Source organism: Epinephelus lanceolatus, chromosome 10 (assembly GCF_041903045.1).
Source record: "Epinephelus lanceolatus isolate andai-2023 chromosome 10, ASM4190304v1, whole genome shotgun sequence".
Taxonomy (NCBI): Eukaryota; Metazoa; Chordata; class Actinopteri; order Perciformes; family Serranidae; genus Epinephelus; species Epinephelus lanceolatus.
Genome location: NC_135743.1, coordinates 17602670 through 17628625, shown reverse-complemented (window position 1 = coordinate 17628625; position 25956 = coordinate 17602670). Strand labels below are relative to the sequence as shown.

General features: G+C 42.3%; 1 protein-coding gene across 2 annotated transcripts in view; it reads right to left on the bottom strand.

Annotated features, from left to right (window-relative positions):
- lipeb (lipase, hormone-sensitive b) overlaps positions 1–25956 on the bottom strand; it is a 34180-nt gene that overhangs the window by 7583 nt on the left and 641 nt on the right. The window contains exons 2-11 of one of the 2 annotated variants that reach the window (XM_033640466.2): positions 20837–20877; positions 16580–16821; positions 15404–15688; positions 13831–13921; positions 12588–12733; positions 12062–12247; positions 10184–10336; positions 6468–6612; positions 5462–5689; positions 1926–2111 (exon numbers count right to left, since the gene is read on the bottom strand). In XM_033640466.2, coding sequence (XP_033496357.1) covers positions 1926–2111; positions 5462–5689; positions 6468–6612; positions 10184–10336; positions 12062–12247; positions 12588–12733; positions 13831–13921; positions 15404–15688; positions 16580–16819 — 1660 coding nt within the window. In that variant the 5' untranslated portion in view covers positions 16820–16821; positions 20837–20877. The remainder of the gene's footprint in view (positions 1–1925; positions 2112–5461; positions 5690–6467; positions 6613–10183; positions 10337–12061; positions 12248–12587; positions 12734–13830; positions 13922–15403; positions 15689–16579; positions 16822–20836; positions 20878–25956) is intronic. The other variant, XM_033640464.2, reaches the window with a different exon arrangement.

Below are 25956 nucleotides of genomic sequence, written 5' to 3'. Positions count from 1 at the left end.
GGACATTGCAAAGTAATAGCAGCAGAGCTCTCCGGGTTGATCTCTATCTCTGGCGAACTCGGTAAGTGGCGTTTTTCTGTTATCTCCAAGGTAACGGATATAAAAGCAAGTTTGATTGTGTGCAGGGCAGCTGGAGTGCCTACTGAAAGTAAAAAGAAAAAGTATGCAACACGGAACGCACCCAAAGGCTCTGGATGGATTCACGTTTTTGTGTTAGCCACCATAGTTAGCTGCTCCTCTGTGATGAGCAGCTTCAAAATAACACTGATTTTTAATGTGAAACTGCTTCATTCAGTGTTTTTGTCAGTTACAATCACCACATCCTTTGTTTCGGAGAGGAAGAGACCTCTGAAGAGAATTCGGCTCTCAGTAAAAACCTCCTTAATGTCTTGATCAGAAATAAGGTGAGCACACATTGAGTTATCAGCAAAAAAAAGGTGAGCACACTTTAGCAGGTGCTAAGCTAGCAGCCCATCTCTGACAAGCCAAACAGTATTTGAGAGAGACTGATTTGTAACATGAAACTGCTTTGTTCAGTCTCAATCAGCAGGTCTGTTTTGGTGAGGAGGAGATCTCTGTGGATAATATGGCTCCCGGTAAAAAGCTCCTGAACCAAGACCACTGAAGGAATCCTAGACAAGGACAAGTTTCAGCTGGTTTCCATCTGCGGTCCTCATCTGTAGATGCCACTAAATCCACCTAAATCTTACACACAGCAACTTTAAATCTTTATTCTATTTTTACTACATTATCTATAAACCATATCGATTCAGCTGAAAAAGTTTTTTTAAAAAAACTGTAGGCAAAATTGTGAAAATGATTGTGCAAGTTGCTGAAACTAAAATAAAAAGTGAGTTAAAAAATGTTTGAGACTGACAGAAAGTTCATTTAAACATTACCTTGAACCACACAACCTACAGTATATGGTGTGTGTACAGGATAAAGAGACCACTCACATTTACTTGGGGTCAATAGCAGCTGAAGGACACCGGGGACAAAAAAAAAAAATACACAAATAGGAGTACACAATCACTTTCACTTATTCTCCAGTTTCCACTTATCATATGTCCTCTGGTTGACAGCCAACAGTTAAAAGCCTAAAATGCTAATTGGGATGTATCAGGAAGAAGAGAGGAGAGGTGGGTGGAGGAAATTCAAATAGTGCTGTCATGGTGATATCATCCGCCCGCCCCAGCCGTCAAAACACAGCTGTAAGCGTCGTCATGGCTGGTCTCTTCACAAAGAAAGCTCTACCGATCTCCCATCTCTTTAATAATGAACCATCTCAGCACCATGATGGCCTTTTAATAATGTACACCCACCAATGACAATCTCATTAGTCTGGGCTTGCAGCTGTGGGGGTGTCACCTAGCTAAGGGGACACCGGGGAAATTACGATTCGCCACCAGATTTACGGTGGCTACAATTAACAATTACTGTCGAAGTTTGGCTGCTCACAAGAGGTGAATTGATATGAATGGGCTACGGGAGTGTTACGCAACAAGGTGGGATAAAGTCATAATTGGTTGGCTGAATGCTGAATAATGGGGATCCATGTCAATAACCTCCTCCATATGGGCTTTAAATGAAATTTGGGGCCGTTGATGTTGCGCTCATAACACTTAAATTGGCTTAATGAAGACACTGACAATGTGGGCAGCCCACACACACACACATTCACACACAAACACACACACAGACACACACACACACACACACACACACACATTGAGATCTGATCTGAGCTTTCAGCGGATAGACGTGATCAAAGACAGGAGCAGATTGCATCTATAGAAAACTTTGAATACAGTAGCTGTCAAGCAAAAACACATTTATGCCACCCACATCACGTCTAATGTTCCCACCTGACTGCACATGCACACACAAACACACCCGTACACACATAGTCACAGTCGGTAGTATACCAGTGGCTCCTCGTGGCGCCTCTGCAGCTGTGCTTGGAGAGGCTGAGGCTCTGTTGGGATCCAGCAGAGACTGGATCCAGTTGGTGGCTCCCTGTCGGAAATCTCGGAGCAGCAGAGCCGTGTCTCTTCTCACCAGGCTCAGCGTGCTCACTCTCTCTACCTGCGTCTCTGTCTGCGGCTCATTGCCTGGAGAAGGAAACACAGACGAAGGCTTAGCGGGGAAAGATAGATGTACAAGAGAGATGAAAGTGTTTTTGTTATTCTTCAATCAGCATGAATGAGTAACAAAAGAGGAGATGGGAAAGCAATAATGGGAGCGGTATAATAGTAAAGAAAACCACTGCCAGAGCGGGTTCAATACTGCAATACAGCAATTTGTATTATAGACAGGAATACATAGTGATGACAGAAGGAGTGAATAGAAGATGATTAGTGTTTTAGTGCAGTTATTGAAGGCGACACAGGATAAACAATATCTCTGTGTCAGATTCTGGCATAGTTGGCCAATTACTACAGTCCTCCTTTTCTGGTGAGACAACAATTTATCAAAAGACTTGTAGGAATTTCTCCTGCTTTTCACTGCATTAATGACAACACATGAAAAACAATCTATATGCTAATAAGCCAAGTCGTTAGCGAAGATTTTTCAGACGCGATACAACACGGCGAGAATAAAATCCATAGAGATTTATGATTACAATTTTTTATATTATATGTACGCATTGTGTGCCACATGAGGAATTGAGACAACGGTGAGACCCAAGATGAGAGCGAAACACTTTTATGATTAATATCATCATTATTACAGTCTTGACATGAAAAAGATGGGCAGTGTTGACATTAGTTGAATTGACACAGAATGTGTTATAATTCTGCTCATCAGTCAGGTGTTTTATCTGTTGTCAAAGCTGCCTGCTTTTTCATATCATGAACTGAATACTGATATTTTGTGTTTAAGCTGCTGGTCAGGCTTGGTGAGTAATTTAAAAACATCAATTTGGGCTTTTATGTGGTTATATTAGAAAAGCTAATGGAATAAATTATATTAACCGAAACGGTGAAAAACAACTGTTCCAGCCCTATTAAGAAAAACAAAATCTTAATTTAAAACTAAACTTAAGAGGGAGTTCTGATTTTTTGTAAGTGGTGTTGTATGAGGTACTTATCAAAAGTATTTGGCGGTCAACATGTTCCCAGTTTGGAGAAGCAGGCAGGAGTACCACCACAAAAGCTAAGCATTGTACTGATGCAGACATGGGCAGCAGCAAAACATATGTTAGTTACTTACAAAAAAAGGCACTATATATTTAATTAACCGCCTTATTCCTACACATAAGCGCAACTGTACCGCACACTCTATTACACCGCAGGTCAGTGTTACTGTGCTATCAAACTGCAACAAAACTTTCAAAGATGCGTGCATGGTTTTCAAGGCTATTCCAACAAAGAAGTGAAAACAGCTGTGGCTATTTGCACTGAATACAGACATCAACACTCCACCTGCAAGACGGAGACAAATCGCTGTTTGCAGTTAACATTTCTCTAAAGAGGATTATGTAAAACCACTGCTACATAAGTGAGGAAGACACTTGCTGAGGAGACACTGCTGTACCAAACCATCAGGTGAAATTACACTTAAAGCCAACAAATAAATGAAACTAATTACCAAACAACCAGTGAAGGGAGTAGCGCTGGCATCTCCTGATTCAGAAAGATCCTGAAGTTGAGTTGTAACCAGGTCCAGGCATGGATAAATTATAAAAAACAGTTAGCTTGGGCTCTTTCTTGGCCTGCATACTTCCCAGAAGTTTCCCTTCTCTCTTTTTCAGCCCATTCAGTCTCCCTCCACAAAGGTTTTTCTGTATGCTCTGGTTCATAAAAGGCATCCTTCTGCCTCCACCGTAAACACCATTACATTGTTGTTGTCATAGTAACTCATTTTGTACTTGTTGACTCCTCCATAAACTGCTAAAAGGCTGACCCAAACAGTTGACCTGCGGAGTAAGAGCCCTACACATGCCATGTTTTGTGCACCCTCAAATCCATTGTTTTTAATGTAACTGCACAGAAGGCTCATTCAAAATCGAGGGTGACACCATCGCAGCAGGCACGCGTTCACATGCACCTGTTTCTCAGGATGTGACGACAGCACCCTCAGATAAACAAAGCTCAACTTTTGAAAGGCAGCTCCATGCACCACAGGTCATGTGACAACAAACAACCAATCACAGCCAAAAAAATATCTTCCCTTTCTTCCATGAACATCAGTCTATGATAAATATGGAATGCATGTTGATCATTCTAGAGCAGGGCTACCCAGAGCTTTACATCTGTCTCACAGGAACATTTTATACACTTAAAAAACAACTTCTGGAAGAAAATCGGCTCCAATATCTGGTAAATAGACTACGATACAGTGCTGGTTATAGTCACTTAGCAACGTCACTCCCAACCTCTCTCTGTGGCCTCAAAAGTTGGCACAAAGTAGGCACAAGGCACCCAGCGCCCAACCTTGTGTTGTTGTTTTTTTAGGTGGTAAAAGACATGACATCTGTTCTGGCCCTATTACAGTGTGCCGCACAGTTGCACTTATGCGTAGGAACACAGAAGTTCTACAATTGAGAAAATGTGGTCCAAAAGGAAGCTCTCTGACGGCAAATTAAAGTGATGAAATATATTCTCAATATAGCGTCCACTCAAACTGATACTGTGTTTTTATTTAGGTGAGTCTTTTTTCAAGTGGCTAAAACACATCTTGCTGCTAACCCCCAAAACAGCACATTGTTTGGCTTCTGTGGCGGTACTCCCATCTGCTTCTCCAAACTTGGAGTGTGCCAACCGCCATCTACTGTAGGTAACAGCTTAAACAGGTGGGTTTTGAGATGGGATTTGAATAATGTAATGCTGTCAGACTGTCGAATGTGTCAGGGTAGGGAGTTCCAGAGCCTGTGGGCAGTGCAGATGAAAGCACTAGCACCCATGGCGCTGAGGTGTGAGGTGGGGGTGGTCAGGAAGCCAGCAGAGGAAGAGTGCGGGCAGCAGGAGGGGGTGTACTCCTGGAGAAGGTCGGAGAGATAAGTGGGAGCTAGGTTGTGAGGGGCTTTGAAGGTGAGCAGAAGGTGTTTGTAGTCAATGCAGTATTGAACAGGGAGCAAGTGTAGTTGGAGGAGAACGGGGGTGATGTGGTTGGATGATTTGGTGCGGGTAATGATCCCGGCAGCTGAGTTTGACTGATTTGAAGCCGATTATAAAAGTACTTCATACAACTCCACTTCCAAAAATCCTAACTATTCCTTTAAGTAGCTGTCAGCATCATTATTGGTACCAACAATACACTACAGTAAAGACCATGATGTTAAGAGTATGTATGATGTGGAGCAGCAGAAATACAAGTTGCTTGAAAGAAACTAAAATGGAGGAAAATAAATCAAACTTCATTCTCAACTCTACCAGATAAAACAAGAATCCTGACTTCATTTATTTTTGAACACACACACATACACACACACACACACACACACACACACACACTCTACCTGCGTAGGCACTGAGACACCTGGAGAGCACACTAAGTGGCAGCAGGGGATCCATAAGTGTCAGCAGACGGGAGGGCGATGCGTAGGCGGTCAGCAGGGTAGCCGGGTAGGCTGCCACAATGCCATCTGGCATTCGCACACCGAAGGCAGCAGCGCGCATCGATGTCGTCACACACAAGTTGCCTCCAGCACTGTCACCAGCCAGACACACTTTCTCTCCGGTCCAGCCTGGAGAGATAAAAATAGCAGGTAATGATAGAGGTGAAGAAAAACTGGAAAAGAAACAAAAAACAAATCAATGGGGGAAACACAGAAAAATGGAGGACAAAATAAAAACAGACAAGACAAAAAAAAACGTCTTTTTCGGCAGCTATGAGAAATCCACTGTGGTGTGGAAGAAAAAGCAGTGTGATGCACATCAAGTAACAGGATCTCTTTCCTCCACCGTAATACTGCTGAATATTTGGCTGCTTTGAGGGGGTGTTGTCTCGCTGTCTGCCTCATAGCCGTGATATTGTCTTCTTGTACTACAGCACAAACATATTGCACTGCGATCACTGTTAATTTGACACAGCGTGCTTCAGCGGGCGGATGTACCCGAAACCGACCAGATGTCTTTTGTTGTCTGCCGGAATATTGAGCATCACAATTTGCGTGATATTGCAGAACAAAGGGTACAGTGCAAGACATCGTGCTGCAGCATGATTACTTTCAAAGTGATGAATGAATCCTCTTGAGCAGTACAGGGACTTGGTAAATGTAATTGAGGATCTACAGAGGCAGTTCACAGGGCACCTTCACTCTGGGAAGGAGTTTTACCCTTTTTGTTGTGCCTGCTCATTAATTCTAATAAACCAACTTTCTTTTACCTGCCTAATGTATTTAGCATTTCACCTGCACATACTTTTCCCATTACCTTAGAAAGTAAACGAAAATGCACTGGGGAGCCAAAAAAAAAAAAGAGCCAGTGCTCCGATATAAACAATGCTGTGTGAGGTGTGTGTACCCAGTAGGTGGTGGTTTCTCAGAGCCCAGCAGTAGGCGTAGAAACACTCCTCCAGAGCCCTTGGGAAGGGGGCCTCTGGGGCCAGAGAGTAGTCCACAGACAGGATGGGGACACCAAGGTCCTGGGACCAGCTCTTCAGATAGGGCTGCATGGGACAGGAGACACGGGTATGCAGCGGTGAATTTATGAATGGAAAAACACTCAGTTTCATTTTCACAGTGAATAAAATACATGTTGTTAAATTTATGAGAAACAACAGCGGCCACAATAAAACACAGAGGAAGGGAGACAGAGGGAGAGAGACGTGTGGGGGTGAACATTAAGAAGCAAGGATAAAAAGTTATGAAAATTATGTGTCCCTCTGATGTCATCTGTCTGCTTTCTAGCTTACTGTCTAGACTCTAGACAAGGGGAGAATGAGCACTGCCCTCACAGTCACCTTCATTTCCTTTCTTCTTATACCAATGTAAAAAAAAAAAAGGTGCCCACATGTCCTAGTTTGTGGGGATGAAGGAAAAAGACAAAGACAAGGGGATGGTGTGGATTTACAGGGATTGTCTCCAAAAACAAACTCGCTGTCAGAATACCGAGCGTTTCTCTTCTTCTCGTTGCCACAGTCAGGTTAAGTGTTTACTATTCTTATGCCAACCCAAGGCAAGTTCTTAACTTCGCAACTGCAATGCGGTGACCTTGAAATGTGAGAAAGGCATCAAAAGTTGACAAAAATATTCCTTCCACAAAGCATTCGTCCTTTCCTCCTCTGTCTTTATCTTCTTCCAACACCTTTCTGACTGGCTATGACAGGGCTGGTGGTGAAAGCGACAGCTCTCCATTCACAGTGCCAGGAAAAACACAGTGTGTGTATGTTTGCATGTTGCTTCACCCACCAGTGATTCAGTATGAAAAAAAAAGTAGCAGCTCCGGCAGTCAGCTGTGCCGTCATAAAGCGCTACCTGTCACAATAAATCTCAGAGTGAGACTGCTGACAAGTGAGTGTGCACGCAGTTCAAGCACTGCTCAGGTCAATGTGGGTTTGTACCAATCAGCAAAGGTCCTCCTAAGGTGTGTGTATTGTGTGTGTTTTAACAACAGCCTCTGTTGCTACTGAGTGTCAATATGTGCCAGAGTCCATGGGCAGGTGTGCCATTCAGACAGTTCATCATCTCCCTGCAGCTAAGGGCTCACAACAACTGACCCACAAGGCAGAAGAGACATATGGGTGTGTGTGTTTTTGTTGGGCTGGGACCAAGGCTAGTTAATTCTACATGACTCAGGAAACTCTTTTCACACACACACACACACACACATATCCTATCCACAAAGAAAAAAACACACACTCACACTCTGGTTCAGAAGGTCCCATATCTGTTCTCAAAGCAGGAATTAATGGGAGCTGCAGTCCCACTCATTCTCAGACAGGCAGAGCAGTTAATCTGCAAGCTCATACCTCTGCCGGGATCCTGTGTGTGTGTGGTCCGCACCAGAGTTGCTAAATGCACAGATGCCAGCACATCCATTCCTGTGATCTCAGCTTAATTGGGCACTGAAAGCACCAAAGGCTCCTGCCACTGAAGTCCAAACTCCTCATCTCGCCCAGACAACTGGAGAGACAGGATTGAGGAAAGGATACGGGAGTAGAGGACATCTGAGATGAACAAGGAACAACACTGGCCTCTGCCCTCGGAGAAACTTTTCATTTTCCTCTTTCCTCTTCTGTGGCCTTCCATCGGGATTAAAAGAGCAAAAGGCAACTGGTAATATTAGAAAGGAGGCGAGTGCACATTGCCCAAATAAGACAAGAAGAGGAAGTGAAGAAAGGACACTAAATGAACAAAAAGGATTTTGTGAGATATTAGAAAGATTTAGAGGGAGGATGTAATAAAAAAAAAGGCAAGCCCTGAAGAGGAAGAGAGAAGGATAGTCTGACAAGTCTTCCATTAGTGCCCTGGGTAATCTTTCTCTGCGGGGTTGTACAGTTCTCCGTTAATTCAACATGACAGCCCTGTTCACCCCCGTCTCTGATTGCTCCCTCTCATCCTCTGGTTGCTATGCAGCTGCAGATCAAGGATGCCCATGTCCTTGGCGATTTCACACAGCCATGTCTTGCGGTAACTATAAGCAGCCGGATGCCACATAAAGACACAGCCACAGATGACCACATCAGCGTAGGAGATGGGGGGCCAAACTGCGTTAAAACAGGCTTTCTCATCAAGATGAACCGAGTAGGTTAAATGCTTCCTTCCTGCTGTTGTTACACAAATTGCCACTTATATAAAAATAAAAAATAAAACTGGCTGACAAAATAAGATTTTCTTTAAGTGCTTTCCAAAGTAAATGACAAGAGCCAACACATTTTATAAAGACATGATGCCAAGGCTTATGTGTGTGTGTGTGCATTGGTGTCCCTTCGTCTATCAAAGTGAGCTAAAAATTTAATCTGGGACGTGAGCTCCTCCTCCATGAGAAACAAAAGAGGGGTGAGGACGAAGTGAATGACAGGAAGTAGTGATTTACATGAAAAAGAAGAGCCAGCTTTGTGTGCACCTTTCCAGTAAAGAAGGCTTGGAGGGAGGGCACAGTGTCTCTGGTACTTTTTCAAGGATTAATTGCAAAATAATTATCTTAACAGCTTATTACACGTCACACTATTGACAGAGGAAGAGATTCAGACTGGTAACTCCTCTGCTGCTCTGCTGTCAACGACCGGCCGTCTCGTCAACGCTTCAATTAGCTGGGGTTCAATTACAATTAGTCTGAGAAAACACAGACAGAAATTGAATCACTGAAGGGATGAGAAGGTGAGCTGGATGAGCTTTAATGACACTGACTTAAATCATGGGAAAACAACTGAGCCGGGTGTCTAATGACGGAGGTGTAGTGTTGTCAGCATTGGGATATAAGTAGGTACCACATCACATGTTATACCAATGTTTCCTGCATTTAGTGATCATTGTTACAGTAATCAACCACTTTTATGGATAAAAAAAAATCTTGGGACTGACTCATTCCTCTATAAATGCTGTTTAAATAATTTCTAATAGCAATCAATTAGTCGAGGGGAGCAAGTTTCCATACAACGTGGGAAAATATTCAAAACTAAAGTTTTTTTTTTTCTTTACTAAACTCCCATGATACTTTGCCTTGGGGTAACCAGTTTATTCCCAGCTGGCTACCTGAGGCGGGTGGTGCGTGATTACTGAAATAATGACAGGAAAAAGAAAGCAATTTTCTCTCAGTGAAAACTGTTTTCGAGATGCAGCAGCAGAACTTGGTGTTCCTCAGGCTACCTTGTGTAGTCTACTCAAAAAAAAGAGACAGTCATGACTGATAATGACAGAAACAGAAAGCGAATGCGCACAGGGAAAGTTCCTGTGGTGGAGACCACCCTCGTGAAGTGGATTGTTAATGACCAGTCATATATAGTTCACTGTGACAACTGTAATGTATTTGGACTCATTTAGAATGTTAATGTTATCATATTTGAAACGGTCTGTAGAGATCAATTCGATTCAGACAAACGTGATCACTATAAGCAGCTTCCACTGTATAATTATCACAAATGTTGTCACATAAACAGAGGAGGTAAAATACTACATTATAAAAATATGTGAAAAGTCCCTTGGTTGCGGTTTTTCTTGAAAAAAATAAAACAAAACTAATCACTTTGCTTTTCTAGTGAGAGTAAGGAAAACTCTAGTTAGAAAGTACCATCTCACCTCATGTGACTTGGAGGTCTGGGCCACAAATCCTCCCCCGTGGAAGTGGATCAGGAGGCAGGGAGATGATGGGAGGCGCTTGGTTTTCAGCCCCAGTGACAAAGAGATGGCGCCCCCCTCAGAGCGGGAGAGAGACAGCAGAGTCTCGCTGTCCTGGAAAGAGTGAGAAAAACTAGAATTACCACCTCATGGTTTTATGCATCTGCCAACCAGTCAGTTTGGGCTACACAAGAAAGCGTATATATTAGATGTAGTGAAGACTATTTTAAGAGAGAAGTACAAAGGACTGATTGAGAGCTTCTTCATTTGGTATAACGACATTAACTTGAATCCCAGTATCAGCAAAACCAATGAGCTTGTGGTGGACTGGAGGCCCTCTGTCCTGGTTATCATCCAGGGAGAAGCAGTGAAGTGAGTGCACTGATACCAGTCAAATTAGTCAAAATGAGTCAAATTCCTTGTATGTGTTCAAACAAACACATACAATAAAGCTCAAAGTTGGAGCTATGATGCTTCAAATGTGGATGTTGCTGCAAAGAAGCTGCAGATTCTAAAACATGGATGCTTCACACATATCTTCAATGTGACAGCAGAGAAGATCTGTACAAATCACCACAGTTTGTGTGGACACCAGCTCAGTATCAGACCAAATGTCTCCCCTTCTATTCCTGAGTCATGGCGTTGAATAATGGCAAGAAGCATGTTTTTGCAGAACATAATGATGTCGCAGCGGAGTTGACCTTTCAGTTATAAAATGTCATCACTTCATTATTTTATCCTATTAAACATTTGTGTGAAACTGTGTCATAATTAGCTTGTGAGTGCTTGAGTTATGGCCAAAAACATGTTTTGTGAGGTCACGGTGACCTCTGACCACCAAAATCTAACTGCTGAATTTGAAGAAAATTCTCTCATGGCGTTCATGAGATATGTTCATAAGAATGGGACAGAAGGACAACCCGAAAACAAAATGCCTCCAGCCACTGCTGCCGCCATCATGGAGGCATTAAAAACAAATCACAAACAAATAATAAATAACATCACATGATGACAGATGGTGATGTTTGCATCACTCTGATAATTGTCCAGAGACTGTGTATATTGCCAACACAGCCTTGTTTTCATTGTTAATATATTTTATTGCTAGTGTTAGCAACAGGGCTCCTTTGAGAGAAGGATTAACTAGCGGTTCTGCAGCAGCTTGCTGCCAGCCTCTCCTGCGCCTGCATGAACGCACACTAATTCCCATTCATTAACAGGAACAAGGAGGGAGGGGAGTTGTGGCAGAGGAGGAGGGTTTCCGCTGATGCAGGCTTGTATTCTGCAACATAAAAAAAAAGACGCTGTTGTTCAGTTGCGGCATGATCAATGGCTGAAAGTGTTTGTTGATAGCATGTCTGGTTAAATGCCAGGCGAGGAAGAAAGGAGGAGTGCAAGCTTGGATGGAGCGGGAGTCTCCCGAGAGAATTATGGAAGGAGGCAGAGGAGAAAAAGTGAAAGTGATACCTATGACAGAGGGGAAGAGAGAGAGCGCGATAATGAAGGGATTAAGTCCATGAGGATGAGCGGGAGCTGTCGTTTACTCCAGCTCGGAGAAATACCAGATATGCTATTACATATTGTTAGGAATATTTTAAGAATTTGTATGACTGGTATATGCAAGGTGGTTTAAAAAGAGCCAGTGGAGGAAAACTGTCATAAACTAGGTCACACAACAAATACTTAACACTTAGACAGGCTGCAAGGAAGCAGTTTGAGAGTGTGTGCAGCAAATACAAGAGCTAGTTTAGGTTTGCATTAAATATGACATTACGAAGCTTCTCTTATTGCTGTTTCCACTGTGCCACTACAGTGTGAACTGAATAATGATTTAAGTACCTGTCCTTCGCGTAAGTCACAGGAGATGAGCCTCATCTGAACTGGAGCAGTGCCAATGTGTGCTGATGGTGGGGCTATGGTCACGGATGCTCTGTGGTTGGCCGCCAGGGGAAGGTCAAAGGGCACGGGGGGCACAGAAAGAGCCCGGTTCACCTTAACTGGCGTGGATGTCATACTGGCAAGACTCTGGAGGAAGAAAGATGAACAGAAAGAATTGAGACAGAAAGGCAGAGAGAGAAAGAGAAGAGTGCAAGTTACAGAGCCAGTCAGGTCACCGGAGAGAAAGAGAGAAACTGGATGAATAAATCATGAACCCCATTGAATAAATTGAATTCCACTCTATTATTACTAACGGCCTGTAGGCCAAAATGCATAATGATAGAAAGGTACTTTTACCAGAGGAAAGTAAAATATTCCTGTTAGAGTTTTAAATTAAAAACAGGGCAGAGCACAGTTCTGCAAGCTTGGGTTAGTGGTGACAACACAGGTAGATTAATGTGTTTGTCTGCATTGACGGTCAACTTACAGACAGGACTTCTGTCTCTGTGATGTTCCAGAAGGTCTTCCAGAAGTGGACGTCCAGGTTCTGGGTGATGCGTTCAAATTCTGCCCCTCTCAACTCTGGGTCAATGGCGTACTTCCCTGAGGTAAAGAAAGAGCTGGCTGCTACACCTGGGGAAGGAAGGACGACACAATGAGGAAGGTACGATGATGGGTAGGAGACACCGCAAACGTGTCATGCAAGAAAAGAAATGGGATTAGAGGTAGAAGTAAAGGGAGTAAAAAAAAAAAGAGGTATGTGTGTGGTTGAGGAGGTATTGAAAATGGAGATAATAAGTGATTGGCAGACAGAAGCTCATAGCAGTGATGTCACAAAGACATAAACAGTGGGAAGGATGGCAAGAAGAAGGGGACATTAAAAGACAAAGTACATAAAACAACAACATGAGAAAACAAACTTGCCGAGAATGCAAATGGCGAAAGGAAGAAAAGAAATAAAGATGATAAAGAAGAAAACAGAGTGCTAAAACACCAAAAACCTCAGGGATGTGGCCACAGTTGAGAACAATCGTTAGACTAAGCAGTGAATTTATATACTCACAGCACTACAATCTTATTGCCACTGGTTTAAAAGTGAAAGTATTTCATGGTATTGCAATTAAATTCTCCCCTGCTTTCAATTCTCTGCAAGCAGTGACGAAAAGGGAAGGAATTGCACTCGGTACCATGACTGTACTGAACTAAAATAAACACACAGGACAACTAAAGCAGCTCAGGAGCTGTAGGATGGAAGCAACGTCTTCTTTAAGTCAAATAGCCTGTGTTCACTACAGAGGACTAAGATGAAGGGGTGAGGGGGGGTCCAGTACACTCACCATATGGTGCAATACCTCCTGCCTCCACTGTGGTGCAGCACAGAGCACAAGAAACCATGAGAGTCGAACGATCCCTTTTATGAATGTTAAATATTTACGTGTGTGTGCACGGTGAAAATGTGTATATGATGGTGCATGTTCTTCTGTCTCTGCCTCTGTACATAACTGTGTGCATGTTCAAAACACTCTGAAATATAGACGAAGCGCGGCAGCTAGCCCCCGAGATTCAAAAGGATGAAAGAGCATCTACAATCCAAGCACACAACATCAAACGGTACACAGTCAGGGGCCAAAGAGCAATGTAGAAGAAGCTTGTGGATGAGTACGATCTATGAATGAGAATTAAGTGACTGGATGATGAGAGGGTACAGCCGCAGACGAGATGATACTGACCTATTCCTGACTGATGGCGTCTGTAGTTTTCTCCAAAGGCCACGAGGCCAATAGCGATGGTCTGGAGACAGGGCCGGATGGCTGGAGTGAACTGGGGGAACAAAAACAGAGACATGCTATAAATTCTAACTCACGATCTATTCAAAATAAAGAAACAGACTACAATTAAAACGGCTATCAGTCAAGCGGAGAAAGTGAAACACAGATGATGGGATATCGGAATATGAGATGAGTCTACGGCATTATAAATTGATGGAGACAGTACTAGAGAGGTTTCATCATTTTTTCCCTTTAGTTTGATTCTGACCTCTGTCCGCTGAGGGTTCAGCTGCTCTCATTAAGCTCAACTAAGAACAGAGGCTGTGGCTTTAAAGAGGAGCCTTTCCTCTGTCCATCCACATCTTTTACTCACTTTATTCCACCCGCGGGTTTGGGCAGCAGGAGTCATTTGGAGCTCTGGATTGCTTTCCTGGCTTACATATCACACTTCTGACCATGTTTGCTGTGTTTTCAGGGTCAGTGCTTTTAATGTGATGAACTGGTGACAAACTAACCTCTGGCACAGTTTTTATTAGGTGCTCTGACATCAATAGGTCACTTCTTTTTTAAAACAGCGTACTTTTTCATTGTTAGGCTATGGGAGCTGTGGGGAGCTTTATTCAGCATTTGGGATGTAGTGTTTACATGAGCAGAAAGAAATCATTTTATTTATATTCCTTACATACATGAAAAATACTAATAACTAATAACAGGCATTGTAATGTCATGTGACAGTAGGAGATGAGAGTGACAGGAAATATTAATCACTAAACTGTACATTTACTACCACTTAACAGCTTCACTGCCAATTTCTTTTCTGCTCCGATTTCCAACAGCTGTCTGCGCTACGCACATCCACATCTCTTTCAACTGCGCAAACGCTATGTAGTTCCTCACCTGATGTTATTCCTAAAAACAGCTATGCTACTCTTGTTACACTGTCCTCCACACTAGTGCCAGCCTATCAGTGTCCCTGGGAATAGGACAAGGGAGCAGTCGATGAAGATATACCGTGTCTTTCATTACCGAAAGACAAAACTCTGTCTTCATCGTTCCAGAAATGAGATGCTATCTCACTTACGTTGCCTGGCTGAAGCCGTGCCTGCCCAGGTAGTCAGCGGCTCTCGATAACTGGGATAAGGTGTATTACATGCAACAGTATCCTGGTTTCTTTCAGAGTACTCTAAGCAAGCATATTCATAAACAGGAAAAGATCTAATTCAGGTTTCTGAAAATGGTATATGCCGTCATTCTTGTCCATGTGAACACACTCACTGACAAGTCTTAATATGATTACAAATAATGACATTTCTAGGAGCTGCAGAATGTAACATAGACAGTGACATCTTCAAGTACCTTTGCCTGAACTGTGGATGTGGGTACATTCAGCTGCTTGTCTGTATGTGTCAAGTGAGAATTGATGAGTGTGATGTTGATTTCCATTATCTTTTCGTTGTACTGTTGTGAGATGTTTGACTAATGTTGTTTTGCCTACAGAGGTAACTTTGCACACATTTCACTCAGCTCATCTCACCTGAAAGCCGAGGCAACGGCCATAGAAGCAGCCCTTGTGCATGGATGCGTATTCGCGGACAAAGCTCTCGCTGAGGCCACTTTCATCCTGGAAAAAAAGGTTGCCATGGCTGTTGTCATGTAGCAGGCGCTGGGCCAAGTAGAGCAGGGCGCGCAGCTGGCACAGAGCATTGCAGTAGGCCTCCATCTCCCCTGCATTGTGGGCTACTCTAAAGAAGATGCTGCGGCGGTTGGCGGTGATGTAGCGCCCCTTCTGGATGATGTGGAGAAGGCAGCAGCGCACTACCTACAAAAGGGTGAAAAATATGTCAATACAAATTTGTAACAATTGGTAAGTCTTATCACTAAAATGTGGTATCTATTGTCCCATGCCACCCTCTCCATATGCCGAATTAAAATCATCATTGCATGGACGGTTAGGCTGAATTGCAAGCAAAAGCAAATCACATAAATGAAGTCATTGGTTAATAAAAGGACAGACAAAATGATACATGTATTAAGATATTGAGATAATGAATGATAAACTTCAGGTTATTATTTCTTTTCTACAAAATGGATGCATTTTGCAAAGCACAGTTCCTTAATTGTGCATTCATTAAAGAGCCATGTCTTCTGGGTCTGCTTAACTTGTAATTAAGATTAGGGTGGTAAGCTCGAAGGGAAAAAACGATGTATGATAGCATGCCTGAATGCGAGCATGTGAAAGGCTTGCTGCTTCACCAGGGTCTTACAGATTAGTCCAAATAGCACTGTGGGAATGAGAAGGATTATGAATGTGGAAATCGAGAGGCAAGAAAACAGAGCGGCATTCATTTGCTGCTCTGCTAGACTCTTTCAGTTGTGGTGGGCTGCAGCCACTGAAGGTCATGATGTTTCATCGATAACTGTAGAAGATAAAGTACAGTGGGTACAGTAGATATTCTGCAGCTAGAGGAATTTATCTAACCTGATTTGCAACATAAAATCAATCTGTAAAACAAATGGACTGACCTTGAAACAAAGCGATATGAAGGTAAAGAGGGGCTGGTGAGCAGTTTCTCACAGTGTGGAGAGAATATTGATAAGAATGTATTGCAGTATGGGGGCTTATTATTCTCAAAGCTGCACTGGGTTAAAATGGGAGCACAGACGCAGCTCCAAGACTTGCCTTGTGCACACAAAACATCCCACACCTTACCTTAACCAGGGAGCGGTAGCCGTTGGCAGGTATGTGTGGGTCAAAGTCAAAATGATGGTAAACTGCAGAGAAGCCGGAGATAACGGGCTCCAGGCTGCGAGCATGCTCCTGGATGAGCTTCATGGTATCCACCAACCGCCGTGCCGCGTCACCCTGCGACCCCTTCGCCCCTCCTGCGAAGAAAGTGGCATTCTCCTCGCACACGCTGTACAGGGCCGAAAACACTGCCTTGGTGTCCATCACTAGGAGCGGTGAGACAGAGAAGCAAGGCAAAGGTTAAAACAGGAACAGCTGTAGGCAAGGGTACATGTGCATAATGATATTTTTAATAATCATTATGATTCTTTATGTATTCTGGTGGGCAACTTCTTCTTTTCATTAGGCAGATTACTGACAAAGGGGCTTGTATCCCAATAATATTCACTGATCTTGCTATTAATTACGCCACCTTGCTGACCCCCATGCATACCTCATTTGTAAAATTAAAGATCTTTTTTCCTGTAGTTGTTAAAACTCAAGTGTCAGCTGGTATCTGGCTCTGCAGCATGAAAAGGAGCACCCTGATCCCTATTCTGCAGCGCACCCACACTTGTTATTAGCATGTAGACACTGTACGAGGTGGGATATCATTGGATATATCCTACATAATGTTCTCTTACCCCTATTAACTAATCCCCCACAGCCTGGCGTATAGAAGCCCATTGATTGAAACGTGTTAAGCAAGCCTTGAAATTAAATGATGTAAAGCCGGGCTAAGCAGCCAAAATCCACCGAGATCTAGGCAGACACGCATGGAACAGGAGGAGAAGGCAGAGGCCCTTTGCTAACGTCATGCTGCTGGGAACAAACACAGTTATTAGTCATACACTGCCAGAAACACATAAACAAACTCACATGAGAGTCCCAAAGGGAGGTATACAGCTGAAAACACACAGCTGAGTCTGTTTATCAAGTGTGCCCATATCCCTGCCCTAATGCAGCATAACAGAGATCTATGTCGCTGTTGGATTCCTGCCGTGGGACTGACCTCTCCTGTCAGGTCACCTGAGACCTCGGTTTCCTCAACGCCTAAGCCTGGGAACAAGCTGGTACTTACTGTATAGGGTGACTGGCATGCTGAGAGATAAAGGAAAGAGGAGAAGTGCTGGACACACAGAGACTAAAACAAAAGGAGCAGCCACAGCAGTGCCTCCAGAATAGATGAGAAAGTAAGAATTTTAGGGGAGAGGCGGAAAAATAATTTCTTTGTTATGGATGGGTGTTAACCAATTACCTTGCAGGACTGAGGCACAATTATGGAGAGATAATAGATAATGATCAGTACAAAACGACTGTGTTAAATCATCTTTAATTTAACTATGCATACCCAATGAACATACCAAATGACATCAGTCGCCCTTGGGATTAGCACACACCCATCCTGAAACTTTTTGCTATTAAAACTTCAACTAAATAAAGCACCAAAGCAGTGGAGAAAAATAAAGAAATAAAGTAAAAACAGCACAGCGCTTTCTCCTCACAGATCCCCACAGCAACATCCTGGGATGGTGCGAGGAGATTGCATATGCATGCTAAAAAGTGTACAGATTCTACAGAAGTGAAATATTGTTTTGGGGGTCAGAGAAATAATGGAGCCCTTATTGCACAATTATTCTGCTATTCCCTGCCAGTCAGGAAGAATAATGGGAGAGGCAATTTCAGTTTACTGGGAGGAATCACAACCCCGACATCTATGAAAGAGACATTTATCAGCTGGATGACTTCTAGCACATACGTATATTACATGAAAAATCTCTCAGCCATTGCCCGTCATCTCATTTTCCTGTCTTGTCTTTGGCTCTCACTTCACTTCTCTTTCACAAAGAGCTTTTTTTGCCACATCCTACAAGGCAAGACACCCCTCTGTAGGCACATATTTCCATACTGGATGCCAATTTGTCAAAGTTTAGCAAGGGATAACTGAATTATATCACAAAATGTTTTGGGGTTGGCAAAACTTCACCGTCCGCTTCAGTGTAGCACTCTGCTACTGGCTTAGATCATGCTAAAAATGAATGGGGACACTGACATAACCCAATCCAGTGAGGCCTGCTGCCTCGCTTCTCCGTCCACTTGGCACTGGAAAACATGCCTCATCTGAACACACCCAACTTAACACCATATGTTACGCAGTGAGGCCTTGTAACATACCAGAAATCAATGACAACACAGAAACATGTAGGCTAGTTATGTATCATATCCACTTAATGTCTCAATTTGTTATAATTATGTGACAACAGGAAACCCTCTGTGTATATGTGTGTGTGATGTTTCCATCAAGCCCATGATGAATGTCTCTGAATTTAGAAGGCATTCCCTAGCTGTGGGGTGTAAGGAAAAACCAAAACAAATCTGCAGAGCCGAATGAGTGGACTACACAAAGGAGCATTGCAGCAGAGGAGAAGTTTTCCGCTGCAGTATCAAGTTCTATGTATTCCCTCAGAGCTTAATAAAAGTAACTTGGGGCCTGATAACTTGTCATCGATTCAACCATGTAAAAGGAACACTGACATAAGCTTGTCTCATGACTTCAAGGAAAACTCTGCAGTGAGACAGAATTTACATTGTGCTATGATATTGGACGGCAATGTCATTATCTATGATTGCAGCAAACTGTCTCCGTAAGCTGCCTCTGAACATCAAGACTAAAATTTGTGATGTCTGGTGAAACTTTCTGAGATTGATTCAATGACAGTTAATTAACAGTAACGTAATGGGCTGGGTTTAAAAGCATGTTTTTACCCAAATTACTTTTACTGGAATTCGGAGCTTACAGCTGTAAATAAGCAAATGTCCCCCATCCCAGGTTCAGTCGTTCTAGTTGTTTCCTTAGTACCTGTCTCTCCAAAAAGCTTTAGGATATGTCTCTCCACGAGACAACATTACTATAGGGTGCTAATTTTAGAGAGACGTCCAAACAAAACAGAGCTGTACAGGATCATGAAAATAATGTGAATTACATTTTTTGTTTGGATGTTTTCTTATTCAAGTGACAAAGATTGCAGAAGTGTAGCAGGACAGAAGGATAGATAGTTAGAAGCACAAAATGTGAGTAAATTGGAGTTTTGCACATATGTTATGCAAACATTTACCATGTAAATTCATTATAAGATCAATGAAGGAAGCCTACTGTTCTTGCATGCATCATTTCAAAATAATTCAGCGACAAACACACAAATAACAGAACAATCCAGGGATTGTTGCTCCATCTCAAGCTTTAGCCGAGAGCCAGTGGATTACGCGCCAATTGCGAATGTTCTGAACCCGACAACACAGGAAACAGTTACTTCATGTGAAAAAACTCAACTCCTTGCGTAAGCATTAAACTGGAAACACTAAGACACACACACAAAGGACATCTATAAATACACATTCATCAGTCTGCATAAGCACAAGCATCAGTGTGGCCTTGGGGACACAATGACGGCTTTGGTCAAGCAGTCACCCAAATGCTGCAGGACCAGCAGTCAAACCAGCTTGGGCGGGCAGCCAAAATTAAAATTACATTGCTTAATTAGAGCTGGGGGTACAACTCTCTCAGCTGGGCAAGCCAATAGGCCTTATGTTGACAGAGTAAGCTAGGCGTGAACTTTATGAACCCCTGGATCAGCATAAGCTGCTCTAAAACTTGCTTAATGATAATGAAGCCAGGGCACATTATACCCTTGTCTAATTGCAGGGAGTATATCATATGCAAATACTATGCAAATGAACACAGTTATGTGAACCAGAACAATCTTATCGAGAGCTCACTCAGAGTTTAGACATGCCATGGCCCAGTGAAGAAGACTTCACCTTTGTTTGACATATCGTCATCCTTTTATCAGTGCAACAATAAAGGTGCCACTACACAAAACTTGACTCACCTGCTGCCTTATCACCTCTGTCTTTTGCACATCAGCAAATGTTCCTCATATCCAAGTGAAGCAAAGTCAGAACCAAGCAACATGTTTCACCATCATCCCTTACTGTGTTCCTGACACAAGTAGCCACTGTAATCCCACTGCAACCATTAAGTTGCACCTGTTCTCGCAACATTAAAGATGGATGAGTGTAGGCATTAATAAGTCATGTACAACAACCAACACCAGCGACATTACAGCGACATATAATGACTCCAGCGGGGCCCACATACAGTGTGAATTGAGTGTTTGTATCAAGCTACCCACAGGCTGCTTCTGGCAAAAGCTGGAAGAGGTAAAAAGTAAAAATGTTTACCAGCGTCTGAGTTCAAGGCTCTGTCCTTGTCTGTCTCCTCTCTTCCACGAATGCAATGAGAGCATGGAAAAGAAGAAAGAGAGAATAAGAGAAAGAGAAGGGGGGGAGGGGGTAGGAGATAAGGTTTTCCGATTGGTTTTGTTCTCCCTCTCACTGTCTGTCACTCGCTCATCTTCACGATGTAGCTCTTCTCCTGTCAGCCTTTGTGTGTCAGCCTGTCATAGCCAATTCTGCTCAGCAGCATCGTGTTGTCCTTTGCTTTCCTCTCTGCTCATCCCTCCCATGCCTCTTTTAAAAAGGGGAAGGGAAGCTACAGACAACCCTGTCCCAGTTAACTTTCTCCTTGTGACAGTGGACTATTTTGCCATTGGCTATTCAGCTTGCAACTCCCTATGACCTTCTACCTAATTGGCAGACCACCACAGACAGACATTGGCAGGGACACAACCGAGAGATTATATGGTGATAATAATTTTTCAAATCTGCCTTTTTCCCCTCTATCACATCCTGAGTGCTTCATTCACTTTTAATAAGATCACAAATCGATTACAAAAAGTAGGGGGGAAAAAATCAATAACTATCAATAAGTCTATTCATTCATTCTATCATTTTGGCTTTGACATCATAAAAGAATGAGTACACTATCAAACAGATCACATAATGATGGCTTAAAATGTCCTTATTTTGCCTAACCAACAGTTAAAATACTGTACAAATGAAAACAAGGGGAAAAAAACTAACAATTTCCTCATTAATCTATATGTTAACATTAGTGCATCAAACATTAAAGCCACTTACAATGAAGAAAAAATAGGGAGTGCTGCACTGGTTGTTCAGGCTGCTGGAATCTGCACTTTGCATTGGCACTTTGCACTTTGATGCTGATTATTTTTCCTATTAATATTCATTTATTTTTATTTTTAAGGTTCCTAGAATTAGGGTTGGGTAACGTTTGCGTTTTTTCTGATACCAGTGCCGAACCGATACCTCAAAATATGAGTTTTTTTATGGAGGTTGAAAAGTGGCACAAATGGGCCACCTTCCAGAAGTGTGTGAGTATTTTGTATAACAGTTTTAAATTATAATAAAAACAATGTTTTTATTTATTTATTGCTGAGGCAAATTAGAAATACCTAGAAATAAATAGGTATATGAACTATATTAACAGTTTTAAAATATAATAAAAAACACTTAACAAATTAACATTACAGTAATACTAACTCTATTGAATGTCTGGTCTCCCCCCTTCACACTTAAGCTGTCCTATCAATTAAAGGCGAACAAAACACCAAAACACCAAAAAAAAAAAAGCACCATAATGTGCATTTTGTTTTCGGTCCAGTAGGTTTCGGTTGTATAGGTACCGGTTCCATATAAACACCAACTTTTGGTACCCAACCCTACCTAGAATCTGCCCATTATGTCATGTTATGTGTTGTTGTCCATCATTGTTTTGTGTGTTGTATGTTTTGTGTATTTTCCTGGCTGCAAACCTATTTCCCTGAAAGGGACAATAAAGATACTTTGACTTTGACTTTGACTTGGTTAAGGCACTGTGTGGTTGACTGTAAAAAATCAGATGCTCGTCAGGGATAGAGCAAATAGTTACATAATGATAGACAAGACTGGCCCACCCACTCGGTGTAAAAGTCCAGGTACAGGCAGACACTCTGACTGTATTTAAAAATCCTTTGAGTGCCTCAGATGCATTTTTGGACTGCCTGCCTATACCATGGACTTTTACAGTGAGTGAGCTGGCCAGTCGTTGTTTCTTATCTTTACTAAAGCCACTTAATTTCTTTGCATGATAATAATTTTGAACTACTATCTTTTCATAGCGCCTGTGTTAGACTTCTGTTTTGAACAATATCTATGTAGCACCTTGAAACATAAATTTGTTGTTTGTGTATGCAGCTGAAATGTTCTGCATGTGTGCCAGCTGTTAAGAAATAATCTTTGGCAATGAAAGCTGAGCATGGACAACGTGTGCGAACAAAAATAGAGGGATACAGTGTAATTCAGGGAAGATATTCAGGGGGGAAATGTGCCCTTAGTTTAGACTTCTTGGCTGATATCACAGATGTCAGTCCCATAACTCAAGGAATTGAGACATGACCCTTCACCCACTCGCAGAAATACAGACACGAAAACACACCCAGGAACACTGAGTCACAGACACAACGAAGAGCAAGTCCCACTTGTTGCTCTTAATGTCTGTTACTGCGTGTCATGAAAGGCATTTAGACATGTTGTAATGGGAAATGCATGAGTATTAATGATAAAATGAATGACAGAGGAACTCCTTCAGTTTCAGAGTCCTGATATTGTGTATGTTGGCTCGTTGTCACATTTTTATGACTTACTGGGAAATTTCACAGTACGTGACTATAATTACTGTTATCAGTAGCACGTGTGCTTTCCTTACAGTGATTAATAAACATGTCTGCAGGGGAAAAGTTCTATCCCCTGCAAGATGAAACCTGTGAATTAAGAAAGTTGGTGAAAAGTGAGGCCATGACACATTGAACAAATGACAGGTCTTTGGCATGGATCTCTTTAAGTTGTTGTTTTAATTTCTTAGCACTGCTAGACTGGGTATTTCCGGCCATTTTCTCGGTTTTGTCATACACCTATCTATACTGAGGTGTCAAAGACTTTCCACCTGTATTTCATTATTGTCTTTTAGTACATACAGTGAAAAAAAAAAATCAAACACTTTGTTTCTGCGCCCATTTTTCACAGGGTTAAGATCTAAGACTTTTGTATACTCAATAGAAATACTTATCTTAAATTTTGGTTGCAAAATTGTGAAAATCCATGTTAGTGAGCACTTTTCCTTTTCAAAGATAATCCATCCACCTGACAAAAGTGGGCCAACAACCTGATCAACTCTCTGAAGATGTGTTGCACTGCACGATTCAAATGATGGTTACACCAGATACTGACTCTGACTGAAAAATGTATTTCGATGTTTTTCCCTTGGGATGTGGCGCACAACAGGGAGGCACTTTGTCACCATCGTTTGCATTTAGCATCGAACCACTGCCCTAGTTAATAAGAATAAATACCCTCATACAGGGAATCACTGATAACGGAAATCACCAGCACAAGCTGGTACTTTCTGCAGATGATATCTTATTATTTTTAGAAAACCCCATTACCCCTGTCCCCACCCTTCTACATAACCTTAAGGAGTATGATATAGTGTCAGGGTACAAGGTAAATACGAATAAATCTGAAGCCATGATGACAGCTGGGGAATGGCCTTCCCAAATAGATGATATGGTCTCTTTCAGAAGATCCAAGCAGGGATTTAGATATCTTGGTGTAACCTTGACAGCTAAAACTACACAACTATTTTCCTCACATTATGATAAATTAAAGTTCTCTTGCCCCTTGTCATTTATTGGCAGGATAGAGTCAGTGAGAATTAATATTTTACCAAGGTTACTTTTCTATTTCAGTCTCTCCCTGTTATACCACAATCTACGCTTGAACTGTTAGAAAAACAAATATCTAAATTTATCTGGCAAAGGCAACCAAGAGTTCGGCTGAAAATACTGATGTCAACAAAAGGAAATGAAGGTCTGGGGTTGCCCAACCTGAACAACAGGGCAGCCCAGCTTCGAGCAGTGGTGTCCTGGGATGTGAAGAACTTAAATACCGGGTGGGTTTCTATTGAACTAACTCCTTACCTGGAACATCACTATCTATACTTCCATTTCTTAGCCAAAAATTGCAAAAAAATTAATAATATATGGATCAAACACACGTTGAAGGTCTGGAATTCAGCCCAAAGCAACTAAAGGGAGCTATAGCTCTTTATGTAGTTCCAATCTCTTCACTGCATAGTGAAGTATGTCCTTTATTGTTTCGTCACTCCTGCCAAAAAAAGCAACTTTTGTACCAAAATAAAAAGCAACCAGTTGTTCTTGTTTGGAAATACCTGCTTGTTCAGCTAGAAGTTAGAAGCAAGTTGATCCCTTCCACAAGGAAAACTGTGAGCTCCTAACAGTCTAGTTTAATGTTGTGCTACTTCTTAATGTCAGTATGATTAACTGTGCCAATCTTGTTTAGTCCATTTCTAAGTGATGGCACTCCTGTGTTTCTCTTATCAGGCCTAAACAGACACATTCAATATGTTTGAAAAGTCTGTCTAAATGTGAGTCAAAGGATATGAGAACACAGTGGTCGTTCCTTGAAGTGGAACTCACTGTCACATTACAATGCGCTCTTCTCTCTCTGCAAGTAGAAAGTCTCAACATCCTTCTAATGTTGAGACCAGACAGTGTTAGGCCTTTTATGTGTTTTCTTCTACAAGATAAGGTATCTAGTAAGTCTTTTTGAATGTGGCCAGATATCTGATACTCCACAAAATGTCATGTAGTGTCTATAGGAAGCGGGCTTTAAAAATAGCAAACTTTGAGCAGTCTACAGGCGAGAGGAAGCCCCAGCAGCGGGGGCTCTGTAGTGTCGTGTTCAAGAGGCTTTGACCCTTCTCCCAGACGGAGCACCTTCAAACACACAAGGCCAAACTGAACAACAGGAAACAAGCAACAATGAGCCTCCACACCCCCTCCAAGTGGGACACACAGGGCTCCCCTTGAGTTTTATAATGCAGCGCGTTCAATGAAAGAGAAAATAATAAATTTGATCTTGAGCGTAACGCAACAAATAAGATTAGGTAAAAACTCCTCTAATCCCATTACACAGTTCTAAGTCTATTATAAATGAACCATTCATAAAAAGCCAGGTGACGTTTTTATTACTGGAGCACAGACACAGACATTGCATGGCACATTTTGGGCTTCTGACAAAGCTAAGGAAGCCTTTTGACTCTAGTTTTGGGCAGGTTAGATTGTTCCAGTTACAGTGAGACGGCGGCCTATAGTCAACATCAGGGCAACAGAGGGAGTTTGTTTAGTCATAACAGCAGATCCACAGTGCCCCAGGCAGGCAGCGTCCTGTTAAGTCTGCTACCTTCTGCCAATTAGTCACCATATGTTTCCCTGCCCTCATGCCACACAGGCAGAACTGATGACGGCTTCACCAGTGACCCTCTCAATTCGGTTAATCGATTTATGCTGGGGAGGTTAATCCAGTTACACTCCATCCCTTCC